Consider the following 24,073-nt stretch of genomic DNA (forward strand, 5'->3'; position numbering starts at 1 on the left):
TGCTAGGAAAATGAACCCTAAGATATGTATTTAAATGTTTTTTTTCTTTCATGCATTTGTTTCTAACGCATTTATAAGATTATTTCTTTGTTGCTTTGTATGTCCCTCCCCCACAGTATAACCCCTGTTTTCACTGTATTTGATGTCGGTATAATTTATGGAGGGGAAGGGGAAAAACAAGTCATTTAAATAAGGATACAGGTGGACCTGTTGCAACAATAAGTACAAGTTGTCATGTCGAAAACGAACTTTACAACTTTGGTGGGGGCGGGAGGAGGGAGGATTGGGGGGGACGGGGGGGGGCGGGGGGAGGATGGGAAGGGATGGGAAGGGGAGACAAAGGAGGAGGCTACAATGCTGGATAAGAAATGTACTCACTATCTTGCCCATGTAATTGTAACCCCTCTGTACAGTATTTTCACAATAAAAAATAAAAATAAAAACAAGCATAAGAACAATGCAAAAAAAAACCTAATTATAACCTGGCACCAGTGGCTCACACCTGTAATCCTACCCACTCAGAAGGCTGTGATCTGAGGATCGCAGTTCAAAGCCAGCCCGGGCAGGAAACTTTGTGAGACTCTTATCTCCAATTAACTACCAGAAAACCGGAAGTGGCACTGTGGCTCATGTGGTAGAGCCCTCACTTTGAGCTGAAGAGCTGAAGGACAGTGCCCAGGCCCAGAGTTCAAGCCTCACAACTGATGAAAGGAAGGAAGAAAAGAAGGAAGGAAGGAAGGAAGGGAAGGAAGGAAGGAAGGAAGGAAAAGAAAGGAAGAGACAAAAAAAACAATAAATAAGAAAGAAAAAAGGGGCTGGGAAGGTGGCTCAGTTGTAGAGGGCTTGCCTTGCATGCCTGAGGCCCTGGGTTCGATTCCTCAACACCACATAAGCAAAAAGAAAGAAAGAAAGAATGAAAGAAAGAAAGAGACAAAAATCAAAAACAGTAATTGTAAATAACAATAAAGTAAATTAAAAAATAAAAATATGCCCCTACATTAGGTCAGAGATCTTAAAAAACTGCAAAAGTCTTCTTTAAATGCTGTCTGGGAGTGTTTGCTTATTTCAAGAAATAGTAATGGGATGTTTGATAATCCTTTTATAAAGAGTTTGCTTTATGAGAAACATATATATTGTCCTAGGGAAGGGGGGTGGTCAGTGCTTCTTTTAGTCATTTCTGTGAGTCACCTGAGGCATTTGAGGGCCATGTAAAACTGCAGATTCACTTCATTGATTTCTGCCCATCGGTGTAGCGATTCCTCAAAAACACAACACAGAACTAGTTTATGATTGATCCAGGGATAATGTTATATGGTAATTCAGTTAATGGGTTTCAGATCTACCACAAGTTAAAAAGGTCGAATTTGGAGTATTTATTAAAAGGCCTGTGACTGCATGGTGGACTCCTGACTCAAAGTCCAGCAGCCCAGAACAGAGCTAGCACATCACTTTTAAAGACAAGAACATATGCTTTGGGGTGGAGACCAAGTCTTAACAAATCTTGCCAAATGAGGATACTTATTCCTAATAAAGTGGTTATACATAAGCAAAGTGAATATACTTATTTCTAACAAAGTGGTTACACATAAGCTAAGTGAATATACTTAACAAAGTGGTTATACAGAGGCAAAATGAATATACTATTCTTAACAAAGTGGTTATGTAATATCTGAACTGCTATTCACTGGCAGAAAGTTCTTGCTATTGTCTGGCCTCAGTCCCTCCTGCTGTTGGAAATTTACTCTCTCCCCTATACCCCCTTTTCCCTGGGAAAAGAATATCCATGGGTACAAAAATATGAAATAAGAAAACAGGGCTGGGAAGATGGCTCAGTGGTAGAGTGCTTGCCTTGCATGCCTGAGGCCCTGGGTTCGATTCCTCAGCACCACATAAGCAAAAAGAAAAAAGCCGGAAGTGGTGCTGTGGCTCAAGTGGAAGATTGCTAGCCTTGAACTGAAGAGCTGAGGGACAGTGCCCAGGCCCAGAGTTCAGGCCCCATGACCAGACAAAAAAAAAAAAAAAAAAAGAAAACAGAACAAAACTATTGATAAAGGGCAAAAACTCTTGGTAAAGAAAAACCCCTTATCCATCCTTATTAAAAAGCAAAAGAACATCTCTCCCTCACTTCAGTTTACCAAGCTGGCAGCTTTGCAGAAGGCTACTGACAACCTTGAGGTTTATCACCAGCTGCACTGAGTTGCTGTATTAGTCAGGAGCTTATAATAAAAATAATTTCTAGCCGGGCGCCGGTGGCTCACGCCTGTAATCCTAGCTACTCAGGAGGCTGAGATCTGAGGATTGCGGTTCAAAGCCAGCCCGGGCAGGAAAGACTGTGAGACTCCTATCTCCAATTAACCACCAGAAAACCGGAAGTGGTGCTGTTGCTCAAGTGGTAGAGCGCTCGCCTTGAGCTGAAGAGCTGAGGGACAGCACCCAGGCCCAGAGTTCAAGCCCCATGACCGACAAAAAAATAATAATAATAATAATTTCTATAATAGTGTCAATAGCACTGATAGTATCAGTTATGCTGACCCAAGTCAAGATTCTGTTTTGCCTATGCTCTTATGACTCAAAGCTATGTTTTTGCTGTTTTGCTTCTGTAACCTTGCTGGCTTGCCTCAGTAACAGGGCCTTAAGTCCACCAACTGAAGACCACCACTGAGTAATCCCACTATAGGTGGCCTATTGCAAATTATTACATATGATATTTACTATAAAGAACAAATGAATTTAAAGTTCATGTAACTATAACCAATGAAAATGTGCCAAACCTGCCTTGCATAGCTCATCTAAGTAACTCTATGTAACCTTACCTCTATAAAAACCCGTCCTACCCTGAGCTCAAGGCCATTCTCCTACCTTCCCAGTAGTAGGAAGTGGACCTCATGAGGCTATAATAAAGTCCCTGTAAGGTTCACCCAGGGATGGTGGAGAAGACTCCTCTCTCTTCTTGGTTAAGTCTCTCTACCCAGTACCTGAGTCACCTAAGTAACCGACACACTTGGAGGCAGTAATCCCCCCCACGCTGAGGTCACATCGGCATCCAGCGTGGCCACACCTTCCACCCCTGGCCTTGGTAAGTCATGACCTGGCTGTGGTTTGACCCTTTTTTATTCCTGCTGTTTGGGTTTCCAACTTGACCAGAGGCAGCCTGCACATAAACCTTTCCCTTGCCTGAATACCACATGCTGCTCTCTCTTGCCTCAGCTGCCATTTTAACTTACCTAACAGTCCCCAGCTCCTTTAACTGGGTGTCTTGGAGTCTCTTTTGGAATATACTTATTCTTAATAAAGTGATTATACATAGGCAAAGCAATCCCAGTAGGCTTATTTGGACCTTAGAGGTCCATATTACCTATGGTTAAGCTAGCTGTAAAGCAAATTAAACATTTTCTTATAACTACTCGAATTTCAGCAAGAAAAGGTTGGAAAATCATGTCTCAAATTTGGTGGGAAACAATCTCACTTACCTCACAACAGTGTGAGAAATATTTTTGTACATGTCTTGACACCCAGGGGTACAATCCCCTTCGCAAGTGTTAATTACTTCTTATTAATATCAGTTGCATCTAATACTATGGCTAATTTATTTTATAAATTTGCCATTATATTTTAATATCTTTTATATATGCTGACATTGGTTGCTGGTTGTCTCTGACTTCCAGTGACCAGGGGTGGAATGTAGTGAATATGATTGAATACTGACATAGTGTGTTATTGTATATTAACATACTATGTATTGACATATGTTATTGAATATTAACATAGTGTGTACTGCCATAGTGTGCTATTAAATGCGGACACAGTGTGTACTGGCATATTGTGCTATTAAATGCTGCCATAGTGTGGACTGACTAGTGTGCTATTAAATACAGACATAATGTGTTATTGAATATTGATATGGTAGGCTATTAAATAGAAACATACTGATTGTTGTGCAGTGAAATAATTTGAAATGTTAAATTAGGAGTTAGAAGTTAGAAGCTAGAACATACTCAGGGAGCCTGCAGATCCATCACCAAGGTAACCAGCCCTCATCACTAACCAGACTCAGCCAGAGGCAAGCCAGCTCCACCCTCATAGATAACCAGACTTGACCAGAAGCGAAGCTGTCACTAAAGTAACCCTGGTAATCAGACATGGTCTGAAATTGAAAGACCCCAGTTCATGCTTGCCCACTAGATACCCCAGAAAAAGTGTTGCCCCCTCCCCGCGAAACTATGTAAAAATACAAGAGAGGGTGAGGCAGGATATTATGGTCAAGCCAGTAACGGGAAATAATGCCACAGGTCTCTGAGTCAACCCCTGTGGGGCAAGGATAGACATTGACAAACTGCCTGTGGAAAGTCCCACCTAAATCACCAATCCCTTCCCCAAATGACTCAAATTAGTTAATCAACACCCTGTAATCACGCCTCTCGCTTCTGTAACCCTGCTTCCAGCTGCCCATAAAAGAGGATGCTCTCATGCACCTCGGCGCGCAAGTCTCCCGATAGACTTGTCGCCCCGGGTACCCGTGTCCAAATAGGTTCCCAGCCACCGACCCGAACCTTGTGGATCTCGAGGTCGAGTGCACCTGGGAGCCTGGGCATGCCCGAATAAACCTCTTGCTGATTGCATCCGCACAAGTGGTCTCGTTGTTCCTTGGGAGAGGGTCTCTCCGGATCGAAGGGCACCCCGCACGGCCGGGGGTCTTTCAAAATGAAAGGCCATCTTAAAACATATAAAAACTCAGAGCAGTAGAGACCCAGTGAGACGACCTCCCTGAGCTAGGTGACTACACACCAGACCAACCCTCCACTGGAGCCTGCCCTGGCAAGGCAGCAGCTTCTCTCTTACAGTGGCTCAGGGCAGCCTGGAGGACACTCTGGGCACACTTCCCTTGACCTCTGGATTAAGTGATGACGTGTGAGCTCCCCTGGGTGTGGGGCATGCATACTTAGTGGAATTAAGCCTAAGAGTTAGTTATTGGTATGGATGGTATTTGAAGTGCTTAAATAAACTAAGTGAAACTATTAAGTCTAAGTGTTCCTATTGAGATGTAAACTCATCACAGAGACTTAACTCTAATAAAAGTGATATACATAGGCATAGTAGGCAAAGTGAACTATCCAGGGGGACAATAAGGGACAATCAGGACCCTAATTATCTAGGGGGGGAAGCAGGAGCTTCTTAGAGCCCTACAACTCATGACATTTTTGCAATCTAAAGAGTGTCCTCCATAACCTCTAGAGTTTTTAGAATGTACCCATCTACAACTAATATCAAGATGCCCATCCAGTTACTTAGAGATGGCATCCAGTTACTTAGATTCAGTATCCATATTTCAATATTGCTCTTGGATATATGTATACAAATGCTTGCCAGTCAGGATATCCTGTAAAGACACTGGCACAGCCATGTTTATGGCTGCACTATTCACCATATCGAAGTGATAGAAACAGTCCCAGGGCCTGATAACAAATGACCAAATCAAAAAATGTGATAAAGCGATAGATATAGATGGAGATGAAAATATAGACACAGATACAAAGTAAGGAGGTCAGGTCTGGCCGGCACCATATTGGCCACATGGTGGGTGGTAGGGTCTGGCATCTTGTCTTCATGCTGGGGGAAGAAAACCCCCTGCCCATCACCTGCCTCCCGGTGTGCCTGGTGTTCCGGGATCTCTGGAGGCAGGCGTGGGCACTTGGCTGGTAGGATACCGAATCTGTCAGCCCAATGCCTAGGCCTGGGATTTTCCTGTGGCTCTGTCCCCTGCATCGACCTTTTAGGCACGGACCAGTCTAGCTGCCAGGACACTATGCCACATGTATCTCCATGATTGTGTCCTGTGTCCTGTGTCCTGGCTCACCTCAGGTCATTGAAGTACCCCATTTTCGGGTGCCCCCTCACAGACCACCAGAGACCACAATCAATGCAAACAGCAAAGAGTCAATTATTGTAAGCTAGAGCTTGGTCCTCCCAGCACTCTGCAACCGGTGATGCTAAGAGGCCCCGAGAGTAAAATCAGTGCAGTTTTTATAGTATTGAACAAGCAACTTTAAGGAACTTTTACATAAGAAAATACATTATTGGTTAACATTTAAAACAAGCTAAGTGGGCAAATATGATTGGTTGACCTTTACAGGAAAATATTCTTGGTCCATAGCTTGACCACAAACGGTTATGAGCCACACCTGGACCAACAGTATGCATGGCATGTTTCGCCCTGGGTTCTGAAGAACCTGTTGGTCAGAACATTATATGGTTTTAATTGAAACTCTTAGCTCATAGTCACTCAAGGGCAAAGTCACTTGGGGGCTAACACCTGCCTTAAGCAAATGCCATCTATGGCTCCAAGAATTGTGCATGGCTTTCTGTCATAAATTCCTAGCATTGGGGCTAAAGTGAGCCACAAGTTAAGTCGCAGAACTGAGATGGGGTCTTAAGTAAAATGGAATTGCTTAAGTTTTTCAGTCATCATGGAGTCCCAATTCAGCTCTTTACTAGAGCTGATTGGCTTGTTGGGATTGTTTTTGTTATTTCTTTCCTCTTTAGCATGATTCCTAGCTGTGTTACATGTATTTGGGAGCTGCAGGCCTTTGTAACAACAGTCCTGCAGCCTGCTAACTGTATAATAAAGACTCCAATATTACATATTTTAAAATGAGGCTTCTGGGATGATTTACCTTACAACAGATACAGATATGAAATTTTCTGCGGCCATTGGGAATTAAATTATGCTATCTTTAGGGAAATGGATATGAAGCAAATGGATATGAAGGGAAAGACTAGGTCTAAGTAAGTCACCTTGTTTGCACAGCCATCCTGGCACCTAACCAGGTGTTGGGCTGTCCATCCAGCTTCCAATGCCTAGAGGTGAGACAAGCCATTCTTTGAATTGTGTTTAGACCCAGAGAGGATATGTAATTGTATTGTGGTGTTTAGCCCCAGAGAAATCCCCCCCCCCAGGGCATACCTGAATTCTGAGAGGCAGGGAGAGAAACTTGGGTGATAGGTTACCGCACCTGTCAATCCTGTGCCTGGAGAGACTCTCCAGATTCCTGTGCCCCTGCCCCCAGAGCTGATTGGAATTTTAGGGTCAGACCAGCACAGACGCCATTACAGCCATTACACCAGGCCTCATGCACTGTGCTTTGTCTGCTGGCTCTGCTATGGTATCATGGCATCCCACTTCAGCTCTCCATTAGGGTTGATCTGGGTTGTTGGAACTGTTTCTCTGTACTCTTTCACTCATGGCTTAGTTAAGTGTATTTGTGGGGCTGCAGGTCTTTGTGACAATAGTCTGCTTGCAGATGCCAGCTTTCTAGTAAAGACTCCCAATTCAGCCTCTCAAAATGTGGCTTCTCTGTATCTCACTTATTGGATTCACTTTACAATAGATAAATCTGGAAAATATTACACTGAGCCAAGTAAGCCAGACTCAGAAAGACAAAGGACATATGTTTGCTCTCTTATGTTTATCTTAGACCCCAAATACAACCTCCCAAACAATCACACACACACACACACACACACACACACACACACACATTGAGATACATGATTTAGTTGACTGAATATAGACTCCATGAAGTAAACCTTTCAATTAACAGTTTAACAAGATGAATAACAGAAGCTGAAAAAGATTGTAAGGGCAGAGAGTAGTGGGAGGATGAATGAAAAAGGAAACAAGACAAATTCAGCAGGAATCCTGAAGGTAGTTATGTGACAATGGATATGGGAAATGAGAAATGAATCTGGCAGGGAGAGAACAGACACAATGGGAGAGAATAATGGAAGGAGTGATGGGTCAACTCTGATCTTAGATGCACATGTTAAACTGTAACCTCCTTGTATAGGCTTCTTAATTTCAGACAAAACTATTTTTTAAAAAAAGAAGCTGTCATTCCAGAAAAAAAGGAAAAAGAACCCTTAGAGATCCATGTATGTTTGCATTCACACTACTGTGTGAATATGGAGGTATCAGTTTGGTTCCTCCTAAATTCAACTGAATTCAACAAGCTGATGTCAAGCTGTGGGCCAGGTTGACAGAGAGGGCAATCAAGAATCTACTCCCACCTCCTCGTCCTTGTGGAATGTGTGCCCCTGAAAACTTGCCTGGTCTGTAGTCAGGGTGCCTCTGGCCCCGCTGCAGGCTTCTGAAGGTACTAGTGCTAGAAACTATTGACAGCTGCACATCTTAGGCTTTCAATGACTGGAGTAACATCCATTGCTCAACATGTGCCACTATTCTCCTTGCCACATGATGAGAACTTCATACTCACTGTGCCAACCTATTTGAGCCTCTGGAACCTACCTCTACTTTGTTTCCAGGTACAAAGTGAGTCTCTTTTATGCTGCTGTGTCATGCACTTTGACCAATGTTCATTAATTCCAGGCAAGGAAGCTCTAGGGAGATTACACTATGGTGCCAGGTTCTAACGAAGTCAGCCCAATATACCAAGTTACTACCCCAGGATACACCTTTGGAACAAAGTTCTTTACTACAAAGTCAGGCTCTAAATATTTTAGAGATAATTGATCTTTGGATAGAAGCCTAAATACCAGAGAATGATGAATATGACACAGGTTACACTGAGTTGGAGACTAAGGGCACTCAGCTTATCCCTAACAGAACTCTGTGCTGTGATACTCACAAAGGAACACATTAATTCTGTCACATAGATCCCATAAAAATATTGACAATAGCTGGTAAATTAAAAGTATGCAGAACCACCAAAAATAAAATTCAAAGGTCAATAAGCTCCCAAAAAAGATATATGGGTGTTTGCACAAAATTGTAATGAATATGAATGCTATGTAAAATTTTATCAGAGAAATAGAGATATTTGAGAAAAGCAAGAGCTATCTTGGATATGAAGCATTAATCTGTTCAGTAGAAATACAACTGAACCGTGTTATTGACCACACACACACACACACACACACACACACATATATATATATATACACACACACACACACACACATATGGTATATATATGTATGGTGTATATATATATATATATATATATATATATATATATATATATGCAATGGAGGGAAGCTAGGAGGAAGACACAGAATCAGTGGGAAATGGAAAAACATACAACAGAGGGGCCCATCAGCTGCACTGGACATAGATGAAAATGAGCTAAGCAACCCAAAGACAGTGATGGGAAGGGACAAATGAGAGGGAAGAGCTTCCACCAAGAAAGAGGAAAGAAATGTAAGTATTACCTGATGTGGAAGAAATAATTGTATTGTCAAGGCTCATAGAATTCATAAACTATATAGACCATGATAATGACAATTTGCCTTGTGAAGGTTAAAATGTGTTTGTGACTTTAAGTATCACTATTCCACAATACTGTGAAATATGTAAAATTTATGTAGTCACCTAATACCAATTTTAAAAAAGAAGAAGAAAAGAAAAGAAAAGAAGAAGGGGTGAGTTTGAAGTGATGGGTGACAATGTTATCAGACACTGTATTCATACGCTGTTTGTAGAATGGGAACTTCCTTGTACAACCACTTAAAGATATAAAAAAGATATAAAAATTTTTTTAAAGGAAAAATAAATAGAAATTCTTCATACAGTCCGGAAGATGTTTTCCCACATCTTTGTTGCTTTATGTTGCTATAGTTCTGTTTCCATATATCTGTTGCTGGAATGTGTAAAAACATAATCATAAATCAAAATGTGTGCTAATAAAAAATACAACTGAAAGCCTCAAGGATATATTTTAGATCAAGGGGAAGAAAGGTATTTGACTTGAAGTTGAGGTTTTTCTTTTTGAAATATCTTGATTATAGAAAGAGAGATAAAGAGAGAGAAGGAAAGAGAGAAAGAAAACAGAAAGAGAGGGGAGAAGAAGGGGAGTGAGGAAGAAAAAGGAAAGGAGAAAGGGAAGGAAGGAATAAAGGAAGAAAGGGAGGTAGGAAGGAGGAGAGAGGAAAAGCAAAGAAGGAAGGAAGGAAAGAAGAAAGGAATAGAAAGAAGAAAAGAAGGTAGGAAGGAAGCAGAGAAGGAAGGAAAAGAGAATGAAAGGGGAAATCACAGCCTTAAGAAGCTTAAAAAGACAAATGGACAACTATTTTGTATTTTTCCAATATCCAAAGCAAAAGAGAAGAGAAAGACAAAGGTATAGAAAGGCAATGAAATGAAATAGCTATGATCATCTCTAATCCTGGGGAAGACCATCAGGAAAATAGATGGTAGTAGAAAATCTATGGTAAAGCAGACAAGGAAAAACAACTAGTAAACTATTAGTGCTATCACAGAATTAACCATTTAGCTACACAGATGAGCCGAAGCGGAAGAATAGGACAGACAAATCTCAATATGAGTAGAAGAAACTGAACAAGAGAATAGGACTAAGGCTTTACATATCTACAATAACTGGAAAACAAATGCTCTAAGTTCTTCTATGAAATGATACAAATGGGCTTCTGTCCACAAGAATTGGATATTCTGCCTACAAGAAGCTCTCTTCAGCAGCATTCCGGCGAAACTGTGTCTTGCTTCAACAGTGTTTGGATGGATCAGACCCGGGGACTCCTCCTTTCCATCATCAACTGCCTCTCTGCTCACCACCTCGGACCCTCATCTTCTTGCCACTCTCCTGCTTCCAGGACCAACCAACGCCGTTTTCTTTTTTCCCCTGTGGTTAGCTCTGTATCGACGACCAGCCATGACCTCCCAGATTTGTCATTACTCCACCGAGGTGGAGGCTGCCGTCAACAGACTGGTCAACTTGCATCTGCGGGCCTCCTACACCTACCTCTTTCTGGGCCACTATAAGTGGCGTGGACCACTTCTTCCGCGAGTTGGCGAAGGAGAAGCCTGAGGGCGCCCAGCGCCGCCTGAAGATGCAAAACCAGCGTGGCAGCCGCGTGCTGTTCCAGGATGTGCAGAAACCTTCTCAGGATGGGGGGGAGGGGGGTAAAACCATGGAAGCCGCCCTGGCCCTGGAGAAGAACCTGTCACTGTGGATCTTCATGCCTTGGGTTCTGCCCGCACAGACCCCCATCTCTGTAACTTCTTGGAGAACCACTTCTTGGATGAAGAGGTGAAGCTCATCAAGAAGATTGGCGACCACTTAACCAACCTTTGCAGGCTGGGAGCGGCCCCTCAGGCCCAGCTGGGCGAGTATCTTTGCGAATGTCTCACCCTCAAACACGACTAGAAAACCCGAGTCTAGCAGCCTTTGAGGGGCCATCTCTGCCTCGCTGGACATCAGGGTTTTCGCCTGAGCTGCTTCTTCTAGCCATTGGGAAACTTCCTAACTAACCACCCTGGAGCCCTTCCCAAGCCTTGGAACAAATGAAAATAAAGATTTTTTTTGCAGTAAAAAAAAGAAGCTCTCTTCACCTCTCTGAAAGCAAAAAGATCAAATATGTGAGTCAGTGTATCTATAGATCAAAAGTGAACATGAATAGCTATTATAGACTTATATGAGTGCAATAAACTTAAAGACAAAAACTGTATAAATATTTTGTTTCCAACCAGGGATTTCATGTTTTGACATTGAGAATCGATCACACAAATACATTGCAATCTTTTTTTCTTTTTTTTCTTTTTTTTTGTCGGTCATGGGGCCTGAACTCTGGGCCTGGGCGCTGTTCCTCAGCTCTTCAGCTCAAGGCTAGTGCTCTACCACTTGAGCCACAGCACCACTTCCGGCTTTTTCTGCTGATGTGGTGCTGAGGAATGGAACCCAGGGCCTCATGCATGCAAGGCAAGCACTCTACCACTGAGCCAACTTCCCAGCCCCTACATTGCAATCTTTAATAAAGTATACATTTAAAATGCAGTGAGCCTTAATGACAGTTAAAAACAATAACAAAAACAAAAATACCCTTGCATTTGCTCAGTGCTTTGAACTCAGTGCCTGGTGCTTACTAGGCTGTCACTGTTCCATTTGAGCCACACCTCCAGCCCTGCATTTTACTGGTTATTTTGGAGATGGAGTCTAGCAAACTTTTTTTTTGCACTAGTTGGCCTTGTACCTCTATCCTCAAGATTTCAGACCTATGATCATCTAATCTTTGATAAGGAGCCAAAATTATCAGATGGAAGAAAGCCTCTTCAACAAATGGTGCTGGCAGAATTGTCTGTACATTTGTAGAAAACTAAAGTTAGTCCCTAATATATCACCCTGTACCAGAATAAGTCCAAATGGATCAAAGACCTCGAGGTCATAGCGGACACCCTGAAAATATTACAGGAAGGTATAAGAGATACACTAGGGCTCCTTTTGGCACAGGTCAAAACTTCCTAAATAAAGACCCTGAAGCACAACAAATCAAAGAAAGGATGAATAAATGGGACTGCAATAAACTGCAGAATTTCTGCGTGCAAAGGACATAGCTAGCAAGATCAATAGAAAGCCCACAGATTTGGAGAAGATCTTTACTAGCTATATAATAGACAAGGTCCTTATATCCAAAATATACTTAGAGCTAAAAAATTAAATCCCCAATAAAAAAATCCTCAAAGAAACAACTACCCCATTAATAAGTGGGCTAAAGAATTTAAAAGAGATTTCTCTGGAAAGGAAATGAGAATAGCCAATAGACTCATGAGGAAATGTTCAACATCTTTGGTCATGAAAGAAATGAAGATCAAAACCAAATTAAGATTCCACCACTCCTCAGTTAGAATGGCCATTATCAAGAAAATAAACAATAGTAGGTACTGGCAGGGATGTGGCCAAAAGCAAACTCTACTGCACTGTTGGTGGGAGTGTAAACCTGTTCAACCACTCTGTAAAGCAGTATGAAGGTTCCTCAAAAGACTAAAAACGTAGAACTTCCCTATGCTCCTTTTGTTTTGGTACTAGAATTTAAAGTCAGGGTCTCATGTTTGCTTGACTTTGTGCTCTATTACTTGAGCCATATCTCCAATCCTACTTTTTATGGATTGTTTGGGAGATGGAATCTGGTCATCTTTTCTGCCTTGACTGGCCTTCAGCTAGCATCCTTGAAATCCCAGTGGCTGGATGAGAAAGGATTTTTTTTTTTTTTGCTTATAGGGCTTGAACTCAGGGCTTACATGCCGTCCTCGAGCCTCTTTGTACTCAAGGCTAGCACTCTACAACTTGAACCACAGCTTCTCTTCCAGTTTTTGAGTGGTTAATTGGAGATAAGAATCTCATGGGGACTTTTCTGCCTGGCCTACCTTCAAACTGTGATCCTCAAATCTCAGCCTCCTGGCATGAGCCACCTGTGCCCAGTTATGAGAAAGGGAAGTTTTAAGAGCAGAAATCTGGCCATTCTTTTAGCAATAAAAGAAATGCAAATCAAAACAACATTGAGATTCCCTCTCACCCAGTTAGAATAGCTATAATCAAGAAATTTAATAACAACAGATGCTAGAAGGGATGTGGTCGAAAAGGAACTCTACCACATTGTTGGTGGGAGTGTGTAAACTTGTTCAACCACTTTGGAAAGCAGTATGGAGGTTCCTCAAAAGACTCTACATAGAGCTCCCCTATGACCCAGCAATCCCACTTTTGGGCAATCACAAGGCCATACTAAAGCTACTAGCACAACTATGTTTGTCTCAGCATTATTCTTCATAGCTAGGATATGGAACCAACCAGATGCCCCTCAGTAGATGAACAGATCAAGAAAATGTGAGATACACACACACACACACACACACACACACACACACACACACACACTAGAGTTCTATGCCTCCATCAGAATTTGTTAGGAAATGGAAAGATTTGAAAAAATTGTAATAACTGAAGTAAACCAGGTCCAAAGAAACCTAGGTCCCTTATTTGCAATAGCTAGCATATCTAGGGTAATCTTAACCAGACAAGTAGAAAAGGTCAAAAGTTACACATATATGACCATATAAGATGGTCCTAAGTGAAATGAACCCCACGATAGGAACACAAGAGATTTTCTCTTTGTTGCTTCTATTTTTTAATGTCCTTATAATGTACTATGTGATTTTTTCCTTTCTATGTTCTTTCCCCATGTTTTCACTGTATTTGATTCCAGTGCTCTACATCTTGTATATATATTTTTATAATTTGGGGAGGGGAAGGGAAATAACAAAATATTGAAATAAGGATACAGGTTGACCCATTGTAACAATGAGATGTACAAGACACTATGTTGAAAATGAACTTTACAACTTTGGGGGAAGGGAGGGAAAAGTTGGTGAGGTGGGGAGGGAAGGGATGGTAGGGGAAAAAAGGAGGGGGTAACAATGCTCCATAGGAAATGTACTCATTATCTGTAATGGAATGTACAGAAACTCTGTACAGTATCTTTAAAATAAAAAAATTAAAAAAAGAAAAAATTACAAAAATTTTCAAAAAATAAAAAAAACTAATCCTTAATAGTGCTGTGTGTATTTGGGATGCTAGAGAATGGGTCCTAAGGCTTTCTGTATGTTAGATAAGAAATTTAACACTTTACCCTTGCCCCAGCCCCAAACAGGCTTTTCTGTAAACAGAGTAGTGGTCTTTGGAATATATGAATTCTTTATTTACATATACTTATATTCATTTATACACATATATGTATATATATTAAGGCCAGCCAGGGCTAAATAGTAAAATCCAGATCACTCACATTCACACACACACATGCATGTACATACACATACACATATATTGGTGATTTAAGTATTTAAAACTTTTTTTGGACTTTATAGTGTATATTAGATGCCTACAAGTGGACAGCTCTAATCACAATGCTACCTTGTACCACAGATTCATGACTTTTCTAAAGATTTGTGATTTTTCTGCAACATGGATAACCCAGATTCCTAATTTTTATCTATGAATTGTCATGTGTGTATGTGTACTTATATATGTGTTGGTGCATATAGGTGAAAAATTATCCATGCCAAAATAGAGTTGTTTTTTTTTTTTCTTGGTAGGTCATGGGGCTTGAACTTTGGGCTTCGGTGCTGTCCCTGTGCTCTTCAGCTCAAGGTGAGCACTCTACCATTTGAGCCACAGTGCCACTTCCAGTTTTCTAGTGGTTTTTATTGGAGATAAGAGTCTCATGGACTTTCTTGCTCAGGCTGGCTTTGAACCGCCATCCTCAGATCTCAGCTTCCTGAGTAGCTAGGATGACAGGCATGAGCCACCGGTGCCTGGCTAAGATATATTGTATTCATAAACTGCTTTCTTAATTGCCAACACCTCTGTATAATTTTCTAATAAAAATAATTTTAAAAAATCCAAATACTTCCTCTTCCAGCCTGGCTCTTTAAGGATCCATGCTGCCCCACAGTCATAGGAGACCCAGAAAGTTCCCTTAATGAGGAACTGTGGATATGAAAACCCCAAGGGCCACAGAGCCTACAAACACTCTCCCCAAACGTGTCTCCATTCAATAGCTTTAATCAGAGCCACAGGCAGAGCCCCGAAGCCTGAGTATTGGAGAGCAAGCCCCCATTCTACACTGGCAGCCATATGCTTCTCACTCCTTTTGTTCCCCCAAACCATCTTCTCCATCTTGTCCAGGGAAATGAATGCCAGTTATTACTGTGGACCCCCAGGTAATCTGAGATCTCCTACTAGTCTGTTTTGACAAGAGTGACATGTCCTTGTCTATCAGTTCACCCTACACAGCTGTGTGTTGAAGACATGACAATTAGGAGCGGATAACTTGAGCTGTCTACCTAGAAGATGATTGATGAAAAGTTCCCTGAAATTTACAGTTATCTTTTTTTATTGTGAATATACTGTACAGAGGGGTTACAATTACATGGGCAAGATAGTGAGTACATTTCTTATCAAGCATTGTAGCCTCTTCCTTTGTTTACCCTTCCCATCCCTTCCCATCCTCCCTCCCCCCCCACCCAATCTTACCAGAGATGTTCTGCCTTTAATTTTCCTAAATTTAGTCCCACTTATCATATCTCTTCTATAATAAACCATACCAGAAATTCTGGAGTTTTTCACAGAAAAGATTGTATCATACTAGAAGTGCAGAATGCCTATTGGGTAAGGACTTTTATAAAGTAATGGTATATGCATGCTCACTGAGACATGACAAATGATATTGCTGTTTTTGTTTTCTTTTCCTTTTGTCTTGTTTGTTAGTTTGTATTTGAGATGGGAAGGGAGGGCATATAAAAGGTGGAATAAGGATGAACAAATACAACAGTGATACTCACTAGACACTATGTAGAAAATGAACTGGATATCTTGGGGGTGGGGATGGATGGGAAAAACCAAGAGAGAGGGAGGGGAGGGGAGACATGATTCAAAAAGAATTGTACTCATTACTCATTACCTGATTCATGTAACTGTAACCCTTTTGTATATCAACTGTACAATAACAATTTAAAGAAAAAGAAAATTGCATACTTTATCACTCTACTGGTCAGTAGTTGGTTTCCAGAGACTAGTGGTATATAAAAGAAGAATTTTATAGTATAACATAGCATTTTCTTTTGGGGTGATGGTTATACACCACAATACATGGACTAAATGCCACAGAATTGTTTGAGAGTGTTTTCCAAATTTATTGGGGGTAGAAATGCAAATACAAATAATTTTACATAGTTAAAAACTACTATAACCAAATAAGCAAACATAATTATATTAAAGTTTTAAATTAAAATGGATCCTGGTTCATCTGTTTATTTTTTTCTGATTTGTCACCTCTTTTTTTCCCCCTCCCTCTAAGTTTCCTAAAGAACATGGACTCACATAATCAAACTGCTATCACAGAATTTCTCCTCCTGGGACTGTCTGATGACCCAGACCTGCAGCCCATCCTCTTTGGGCTGTTCCTGTTCCTGTATCTGGTCACAGTGCTCGGAAATCTGCTCATCATCCTGGCTGTCAGCTCTAATCCCCACCTCCACACCCCTATGTACTTCTTCCTCTCCAATCTCTCCTTCACTGACATCTGTTTCAGCACCAGTACCATCCCCAAGATGCTGGTGAACCTCAAGAGACAGAACAAGGCCATCAGTTATGCAGGATGCCTCACTCAGGCCTGCTTCGTGTTAATGTTTGCTGGGTTGGAAAACTTCCTGCTTGCAGCAATGGCCTATGATCGTTATGTGGCCATCTGCCATCCTCTGAGCTACACGGTCATCATGAACCCTTGCCTGTGTGTGGCATTAATCCTAGTCTCCTTGTCCATTAGTGTTGGGGATGCCCTCCTTCACAGTCTGATGATCTTACGTCTGTCCTTCTGCACAGATCTCACCATCCCCCACTTCTTCTGTGAACTTGACCAGGTTCTCAAGCTCTCCTGCTCTGACACCCTGGTCAATAACATCCTGGTATACACAGTGACCACTCTATTGGGTGGGGTGCCTCTCATTGGAATTCTTTTCTCTTATATTAAAATTGTCTCCTGTCTTCTGCGAATGCCATCTTCAGCTGGGGCCACATCAAAAGCTTTCTCCACCTGTGGGTCTCACCTCTCTGTAGTCTCCTTGTTCTATGGAACGGCTTTTGGGGTGAACATTAGTTCTGCAATTATGGACTCATCCAGGATGATTGCAGTGGCTTCACTGATGTACACGGTGGTCCCTCCCATGATGAACCCATTTATCTACAGCCTGAGAAACAGAGATATTAAGGAAGCCTTGAAGAAGTTTATCAGAACATTCACATGACAGGCTTTGGCCCTGGATTTCTAGACTGCCTCAAATGAGAAAGGTCTTGGGTGAGCCAAATAGTGGATTTTCCCCACACTCTAACCTCTTTTTTATTTTTTAGATTTTAAAATGTTATTATAAAGGTGATATACACATACATAGTCAGGTAATGAGTACATTTCTTTCCTCCCTCATTTTCTCCCAGTTTTTCCCTTCCTAACCTCCCTCCCCAGCAAGTTGTATAGTTCATTTCCAACTTAGTGTCTAGTGGATTTCACTCCATCATTTCTGTGCTTCCTCTTCCCCTCCTCCAATCAGATGAACTTTTATATAAGACACTGGGTACAGAAATCAAAAACAGTGACAGAAGGGAATAAACCAAAGAAAAAAGGAAAGAAGTAAAAAAAGAACTGGAAACAGTGAAATTTAAAAAAAAAACACCTCTTGTTTGCCAGGTGCTGGTGGCTCACACCTATAATCCTAGTTACTCAGAAGGCTGAGATCTGAGGATCATGGATCAAAGCAAGACCAAGCAAGAAAGTCCATGAGACTCTTATCTCCAATTAACCACCAGAAAACCAGAAGTGGCACTGTGGCTCAAATGGTAGAGCCTTAAGTTGAAGAGCTCAGGAGCAGCACCCAGGCCCAGAATTCAAGCCCCAGACTGACAAACAAAAACAAAAACAAACCTCTTGTTTCCCTTTCTTGTAGTTCATTTCAATAAGCATCATTTTATATGATCATATGCACATAACTATTCAGCACTTGTGATCCTCTCCTAAGAATATCCTCCTTTGTTCTCACTGTGCAAATACTTAACAGTGCTATTTAATTAATCATGTCCAGGTGTTAATTTTTTGCCTTTTACTATCCATTGGGTTTACGTGTAGATTTATAGGCACATTCTAATTATTACAAATTAGGGGACAGATTGGGAGGGGTGGGCGGGGAAATAATTAAAAAAAAACAACCAAATTAGGGGAGCTATGCAGCTTATGTGTCTTTGGGTCTGGCTTACTTAGCTCAGTATAACTTTTTTTCACAAGTCTTTGCATTTCCTTATGGATGCCAAACCCTTAGTTCTCAATGAACAGATATCATAATGGCTCTGGAGGTTTCCACTTCAGTATGAATACCACAGGTGAGGTTTCTGAGTGAATTTTCTTGGTCAGCTTTCTTAGAAGCAGAATCTGACCATAAATTTTGTGTGTGTGCAGGGGAGGGGTAATGCTTGGTGACAGAAACTCCCCTAAGGGATGTTTAGTGATGCCATTAGGCTAGGAAAAATGAAAGAGGTAAGTAATGCTCTTACCACTGCTAAAGGAATAGCCATGGCTGATGGTTGGTGCCATTTATGAAGCTTCTCAAAGAAATTCTTCCTCATGATATGCTGGACTTTCTCTCCAGAGCTACAGCAATGTAATAGCATTTCAGGTTTTTGTGCATCCATCTGAAGCAATTCACCCTAGAATAGGCAGCTATGAATTTTGGTGAACTAGCCCTGAGAGCTAGGGCACGGCTCAGTGATAATATCCAACTAGCCTTGTATGAAATGGGTCTAAATAATTCTTTCCGTATTTGAAAACTATAACCTTACCATCAACTCAGAAAGCCTTGTGTAGCTATCAATACCTCTTTTCCCTTCACCTCCTCCTTACTGGTTTTGAACTCATGGCTTTGCACTTACTAGGCAGAACTTCTGATACTTTAGTCTATTCCCCAAGTCAAGACACTTCCTTATCTACCCACCACTGTTCTAGAAATATCTTCTGTTTTGAATTAGTATAGTAATCATATTCTTTCCTAGGACAAACAGTCTAGAAATGTTAGCATTTCATTGGAATTTTCTTATTAATCATGAGGCTCAAACTCTAGATCTGGAAGCTATCCCTGAGTTTTTGTGCTCAAGGTTAGTGCTTTACTACTTTGAGCCACAAAGCCACCTCCTATTTTGTGGTGGTTAACTGGAGATGAGTCTCACGGACTTTCCTGCCCAGGCTGGCTTTGATCTGTGATCCTCAGATCTCAGCCTCCTGAGTAGCTAGGATTACTGATGTGAGCCACCAATGCCTGGCTCCGTGCAATTTTTTTAAACCTATGACATGATAGGCACATTTACACATATTTTAATTAATGAAAAGTTGAGGTAACATGAATCATGTGCCTCATTTTTCTCAAATGATGCACCAGAGACTTCACAAATGTCATGGTATGTCTGGAGTGCATTTTCAATGCTCTGTATTTTGAAATATCCATAATGATATTACATAATTAATGAGGTTTGTTGAAGAAGTTGCCTCTGAATTTACTTATTGAATATATTGATGATACACAATAGGAAATGGTTATTTACATTCAATCACATTTTTTTATCCATTTCACAGTATTCAAAAATATTCTTGTGGAAATAAATGTGGTAGAACCTTTTATTTGTGGTTTCTCTTTCCATGATTTAACTATCTAACCAACTACAACCTATAAACACTCCACAGGGGGTACTCTCAAGAAATTTTAAGATTTTTTTTGAAATGCTTACTTTTTTTTGCAATGTTATTAACATAGATTAGTCATATAAGGAGATTTCATTTTAAAATGTGCAAACATATATGCACAATGTACCTTGAAAGCTTCTAATAACCTTAAAGAAGGCATTATTTTCAGGTCCACCCTTTTGGTGTGTCCTTGATAAACCTCTGTGTGCCCATTTGGATTTAAGTGAATGGAACATTTATGCTAGATTAAATGACTCCATGGAGCCAGGTGCTGGTGGCTCATGCCTATAAGCCTAGCTACTCAGGGGTCTGATAGCTGAACATCATGGTTCAAAGCAAGCACAAGTAGGAAAGTCTTACCTCTAACTATGCAAAATGCCAGAAGTGGAACCATGACTCAAGTGTTAGAGCATTAGCCTTGAGCACAAAGGCTCAGGGACAGAGTCCATCCCCTGAGTTCAAGTCCCAGGACTGGCACCAAATTAAAAAGAATTACTCATGGAATCTCACACCTGCAAAAGCTTATACCATCCTTTAGTCTGCTTGCTCAGATATATATATATATATATATATATATATATAAACACACACACACACGCGCACACACACACACACACACACACACACACACACACACACACACACACATATATATACATTTTAATGGTTATAAACAAATCCTTCTCTCTACCCCACAACTCCCTTGTGTGTGACAACCAATATTCCCCATTAGTACAACTGCATTAAATTTATACACTCTTTATGGTATTGAAGTAATTTTTATTCCTCATCTTTTTGGGTGTTTATCATGAAGAGATATTCATGGTGTCAAAAGGTTTTTTGGCATCTATTGAAATGATCCTGTCATGTTTTTCCTGTCTTATCTTTACATGCACCAGTGTATTTATCAATATATGGTGAACCATCCTGGCATTCTTCCAATGAAATGAAATTTGTCATGGTGTACAATCTTCCCCAGTATTTTCTGGAAAATGCTTCTATATATGTTCATCAAAGAAGCTGATCTGTAGTTTGCTTTTTCTTTTTTATATATTTTTTTGTCAGTTGTAGGGTTTGAACACAGGGCCTGGGCACTGTACCTGAGCTCTTCAGCTCAAGGCCAGTGCTCTACCAGTTGAGCTACAGCACTACTTCCAGCATTTTCTGTGTATATGGTACTGAGGAAGAGAATCCCAGGCTTCATGTATGCAAAGTAAGCAATCTACCACTAGGCCACATTTCCAGTGCTTTTTCTTTCTTTTAAAAAACATATCTTCAACTGATTTTGCAATCAGGGAAATATTTTAGTAGCATTTCCTCCCTTTATACTTCTGAACTACTAATAAATAGTCTGGTAGAATTCAGCCATGAATCTATCTAGTCTCAGGGCATGTAAATGTTGAAGTTTCTTTATTGTTGCTTAAACTTATTGTGTGTGATATATCTATTTAGGTTCATCCTAGGTAGCCCATATGCACAGACACTTATTCATTTTATCCATTCCTTCAAAATCATTGAGTGTTTCAATAGAAGTTTTGCAAATATTTTCATTGGATACTTTTTTATTTTTTTTTCTTTTAAAAAATTTATTTATTTATTATTGTGAAAATACCATAGAGAGGGGTTACAATTACATGGGCAAGATAATGTACATTTCTTATCAAGCATTATTGCCTCCTCCTTTGTTTCCCCTTCCTATCTCTTCCCAGCTCCCCCAATCCCCCACCAAAGTTGTAAAGTTCGTTTTCGACATAACAACTTGTACATCTTATTGTTGCAATGGGTCCACCTGTATCCCTATTTAAACAATTTGTTTTTTTCCCTTCTCCTCCACAAACTATATCAACATCAAAGACAATGAAAGCAGGGGTTATACAGTGAGGGAGGGACATACAAAGCAACAAAGATATCATCTTATAAATATGTTAGAAACAATCACATGAAAGAAAAAAATTGAATATTTATCTTGCAGTTCATTTCCCTAGCATCAACTTATCTGACCATTTCTGCTTGACTCAGACATATACTAGTTATTGCAAATAAGGGAAATCATGGGGCCTGTGTTTCTTTGGGCCTGGCTTACTTCACTTAATATAATATTTTCCAAGTCTTTCCATTTCCTAACAAATGAGGCAATGTCATTCTTTCTGATGGAGGCATAGAATTCCATTGTGTATATATACCACATTTTCTTGATCCATTCATCTACTGAGGGGCATCTGGGTTGGTTCCACATCTTAGCTATGGTAAATAATGCTGTAATAAACATAGTTGTGCTGATAGCTTTAGAATGGCCTTGTTTGTGATCATTTGGGTAAATGCCCAAAAGTGGGATTGCTGGGTCATAAGGGAGCTCTATGTGGAGTCTTTTGAGGAACCTCCATACTATTTTCCAAAGTGGTTGAACAAGTTTACACTCCTACCAACAATGCAGTAAGGTTCCCTTCTGTCCACATCCCCTCTAGCCTCTGTTGTTAGAGTTCTTGATTATAGCCATTCTAACTGGGGTGAGGTGGTATCTCAATGTTGTTTTGATTTGCATTTCTTTTATGGCTAGGGAGGTTGAGCATTTCTTCATGTGTCTATTGGCCATCCTTCTTTCCTCTTCAGAGAAGTTTCTCTTTAAGTCTTTAGCCCACTTATTGGGCAGTTGTTTCTTTCTTTTGCCTGTCCTGATGCTTGAACTCAGGGCCTGGACACTGTTCCTGAGCTTCTTTTGCTCAAGGCTAGCACTTTACCACTTGAGCCCACAGCTCTACTTCCAGCTTTTTGGGGGGTGGTTTATTGAAGATAAGACTCTCTCAGAATTTCTGCCTGGGCTGGCTTTGAACTGTGATCTCAACCTGAGTAGCTAGGATTATAGGCATGAGCCACTGATGCCCAGCTATTTTTCTAATTTAAACAGACACTCCTTATACTATCCCAGGAATTTATACAAACAATTGATGCATCTCTGCACAATACAAACTGAATCTACAAGCCTAAATTAGATGTTAAACTTTCTCACATTTTTTGGGGGGGTCCAGTCGTGGAGCCTGAACTCTGGGCCTGGGCGTTGTCCCTCAGCTCTTCAGCTCAAGGCTAGTGCTCTACCACTTAGCTCCACTTCTGGCTTTTTTCTTTTTGCTTATGTGGTTCTGAGGAATCAAACCCAGGGCCTCAGGCATGCAAGGCAAGCGCTCTACCACTGAGCTACCTTCCCAGCCCCTCTCACATTTTTATTAGGATAAGGTAAAGAAATACTTGCACTTGATAACAAAACCAAAATTGATGAGAGAGTGCAAGTTATTTTTAGGTTGATATGTAGCTAAAAACCAAAACATATGAATGAGAGAAGCAGGCTTCCTGTGGTCTCTGGATGGATTAGTGCCAGATCAAATTTTTTCATCTCTCAGGCTCAATCCTTTAGGATTTGTGCTGCCCTGTAATCACACAGGAATTCAAAAATTTAGAATCAAAGAGTTTCATTAATTAGCAGTTTGGGATATTGAGTCCCAAAGGATCTAAGAGACTGATAACAATCTGCCTGGATCACCACATAGCAGCCATATTGAGGTCCAGAAGCAGTATACCTGGCCCTTGTCTGAGAGATTTCTGCACAGGAGAGTTCTGCTGTCTTTTGGGGATATCTGAAGCAGAACTTCCACTTTTCCTTTTTCATGTTCATGGAAGAATTGCACACGATTCCTTAGTGTGGACACCCAGGTAATCTGAAATATTTTTATTTATATTTTGCCAAGCAATGAGAGGTCTTCATCCATTCATGTGTTTTGTGACATAAGTCCAGCAGAATAAGATCACCCATGAGGCTTGAACTCATGGCCTGGGCGCTGTCCTTGAGCCTCTTTGTGCTCATGTTCAAGGCTAGCACTCTACCACTTGAGCCACAGTACTACTTCTGGGTTTTTCTGAGTACTTTATTGGAGATAATAATCTCATGGACTTTCCTGCCCAGGCTGGCTTCAAACTGACATCCTCCGACGTAAGGCTCCTGAAT

The 24,073-nt window shown here is 40.8% G+C and overlaps 1 protein-coding gene and 1 pseudogene across 1 annotated transcript; both read left to right on the top strand.

Annotated features, from left to right (window-relative positions):
* The first annotated feature begins 10,574 nt into the window (after positions 1-10,574).
* On the top strand, positions 10,575-11,174 carry LOC106001362 (annotated as a pseudogene).
* Positions 11,175-16,669: 5,495 nt separating this feature from the next.
* Positions 16,670-17,602, top strand: LOC106001356 (putative gustatory receptor clone PTE03). The gene has a single exon (XM_013036464.1). The coding sequence runs from the start codon at positions 16,670-16,672 to the stop codon at positions 17,600-17,602; it is 933 nt and encodes a 310-aa protein (XP_012891918.1).
* Positions 17,603-24,073: the final 6,471 nt, after the last annotated feature.

This window comes from Dipodomys ordii, unplaced genomic scaffold (assembly GCF_000151885.1).
Source record: "Dipodomys ordii isolate 6190 unplaced genomic scaffold, Dord_2.0 Scaffold288, whole genome shotgun sequence".
NCBI classification, from domain to species: Eukaryota; Metazoa; Chordata; class Mammalia; order Rodentia; family Heteromyidae; genus Dipodomys; species Dipodomys ordii.

Coding starts and splice junctions, on each gene's coding strand:
- LOC106001356 (XM_013036464.1), top strand. CDS start 16,670: ATGGACTCACATAATCAAACTGCTATCACAGAATTTCTCCTCCTGGGA.